General features: G+C 32.4%; 1 protein-coding gene across 1 annotated transcript; it reads left to right on the top strand.

Moving 5' to 3' along the window:
• Positions 1 to 225: 225 nt before the first annotated feature.
• LOC108563699 lies at positions 226 to 1,119 on the top strand. Its single transcript, XM_017922452.1, has 3 exons — positions 226 to 433; positions 626 to 798; positions 863 to 1,119. Exons 1-3 carry the CDS (start codon positions 226 to 228, stop codon positions 1,049 to 1,051), a joined length of 570 nt encoding a protein of 189 aa, XP_017777941.1. The 3' UTR covers positions 1,052 to 1,119.
• Positions 1,120 to 2,403: the final 1,284 nt, after the last annotated feature.

The raw sequence follows: 2,403 nt of genomic DNA, 5'->3' as shown, positions 1-2,403 counted from the left end.
ATTATTTGTTAAAGGAAAAAGAACTGACATTATTTTTATTCCACTCCAAATATGCTTTTCATGTCGTTTTAGAGTAATGCGACTACAGAAAGCAATATTAATGTTGCGTTGCTAAGTGATATCGATTCAACGAACCCGTTTTCCCAAATATATTCGTAGTGACAGACGGTCCACATTTTTTGTCTCCATTTTACCAAGCTTTATTTCCTTTAATTAATATCGAAAATGTCGGAAGGGGTGCTTTGTGATGGAAATAAGGCTGCGAAAACAGCTAAGCCCAGAGAGGAGCCAGAAGTGTGCTGGGAGGAAATGTATAGAAATGATAGTAGGAAATGGATTTTAAGGGACGGAACGACAACGGGTTCAGTAAAAGTTTCAACGGTGAAGGACTCCTATCGTTTTCCAGAAGAGAAATCCCTGTCTCCACTTTTAGGTAAGATACAATTAGAAACGGAAAGAAGATGAAGAAGAAGGCGTAAAACAAAAAGAGTTGAAAGGCACGAAAACACTGTATAAGGTGAAAAGTTTCTTTGATCAAACTGGATTTACTTTTGAACGGATGACATGAACTTTGAGCCGGTAATTTGTTATATAATGCACGTTTAATGCGGCAGTTTCTATTTAGGTCGACGTGCGCGGATCATACGTGAACAGTTTTTAAAGGAAGCCGAGCAAGAGGTTCAGATGGAATCAAACAAGCCGCCTGAAATTGAAGACTACATAACATCGTACGATTGCGATTATCGTACCACTATCCCCGGCTTCGTTCCGCAATACGAAATCAAGAAGAATCCCGAGGTCGGAGATGGCAACGATCGCGAAACACACACGTTTATTAATATAGCTTGTATCATTTTTGCAGTTGTTCTGTAAGTATCCGCTGTACGCATCTCACGGGATGACTTACTGGAGATTCCAACACGAAAAGGGTTTCGGCAATCCCACGCAGATACCTGGTCAAACTGTTGCAAACAACATCGACAATCCTTTCAAAAGGAACTCCAATTTTAGTAAACCCATTACAGAGAAAGACGGGGATGTTTCGCACTGATTTCATAAAATAGTATAGTTCCCAATAATATAAATATACAAGGTATTATATTGATATGTATTGTATTCATATTAACACCTCGACGAATCAAAATTCATATTTATAGCATAACACGTTTTTTATTTAGAAAATTACATATTAACGAAATATTCGCGCGCACTTCACTCAGCTTGAAGATTCAAGGTCACCCGAAATAAGCTTGTACATTTATACCATATCATAAAGAGATAAAACACATTGTGAAATAATTACCCTGTATACTTATATCGTCATAGTTCTATAAGAAAGTGTAAGAGAATTTGAAAAATTATCCAAGATTTATTTCAATGCTTGAGCGCGTCACGAAATTGATTGCTCTAATGCTGAAAGTTGCTTGTATCTCATTAATATCTATTAATTACGAGTTATTAGTTTAAATAATGTAGGGCGCATTTCAGCTTCAGCCCGAATTAATCAAACTTAAAAGTAAATTAATTCAAGAATATAAAAACTACACTTATTTTTGAGTGTTCCGTAACCGTCCTCCCGTCGCTCATGAAATATTCAACTTGGTGACACTTTTCTAATAAATCCTCATTCCGAACTCCTTTTTTTGTGTATGTATATATATTTGTGTATCAGTTTGACACAAATGATTTACTTCTTGTAATTACATCTATGAATCTCGACAATGCACAACGTTGAAACAATAAAACCAATGTTGTGATATTTGTTTTTATACTCATTTAACAAACCACGACAAAATTAAAGAACTAATCAGTAATTAACTAAATTAGTGTTATGAACTTTTTTACGTCATTTTGATGTTAGTATATGATAATTTTGAATACATACATTTTCATAATTAAAAACATTATTTTGAAAGTGGCCTAAGTTCACTTCATTATTGATATTGTCTGAAAGTGCGCATCTTCAAATTTCTATAGATAGCGATGAAGATATTATTATCGCAAAGGTAATAACTTTATTCTAAATGAAATGAAACAAGAAGATTTCATACCAACAAGTTTCTTGAAGGATTCAGTTAAAAAATCTAACTGAGAAACAATAAATTTATTTATTTATTTTTTAATTAACCATATAAAATTTTCTAAGACATCAATGAATGAGAATGCAGAGTTTATTTTCTGAATTAGTTATTATTTGGTAGAGCAAGAAAATTCTAAAATATTTGTAAAAAAAATAATACAAATTACAACATCAAAAGATTTGATTAGTATATAAGTATATATAGATTATAAGTATATATTTAATTTTATTGAAACGCAAACTCATAAACATGTCAAACTAAATATAAATGGACTTAGGTCACTTTCTAAATAAACGGCTCATTATTTTTTGTATTTCTCTAT

This window comes from Nicrophorus vespilloides, unplaced genomic scaffold, assembly GCF_001412225.1.
Source record: "Nicrophorus vespilloides isolate i.1.1-1 unplaced genomic scaffold, Nicve_v1.0, whole genome shotgun sequence".
Classification (NCBI taxonomy): domain Eukaryota; kingdom Metazoa; phylum Arthropoda; class Insecta; order Coleoptera; family Silphidae; genus Nicrophorus; species Nicrophorus vespilloides.
Note: the sequence above shows the minus strand (reverse complement) of the source record. Positions and strands in the feature narration are given on the sequence as shown.

Bases quoted from the DNA above. Each gene is read 5' to 3' on its own strand.
- LOC108563699 (XM_017922452.1), top strand. From the start codon at position 226: ATGTCGGAAGGGGTGCTTTGTGATGGAAATAAGGCTGCGAAAACAGCT. The intron at 434-625 runs GTAAGATACAAT...GTTTCTATTTAG, and splicing joins ATCCCTGTCTCCACTTTTAG to GTCGACGTGCGCGGATCATA. The intron at 799-862 runs GTCGGAGATGGC...TCATTTTTGCAG, and splicing joins AAATCAAGAAGAATCCCGAG to TTGTTCTGTAAGTATCCGCT.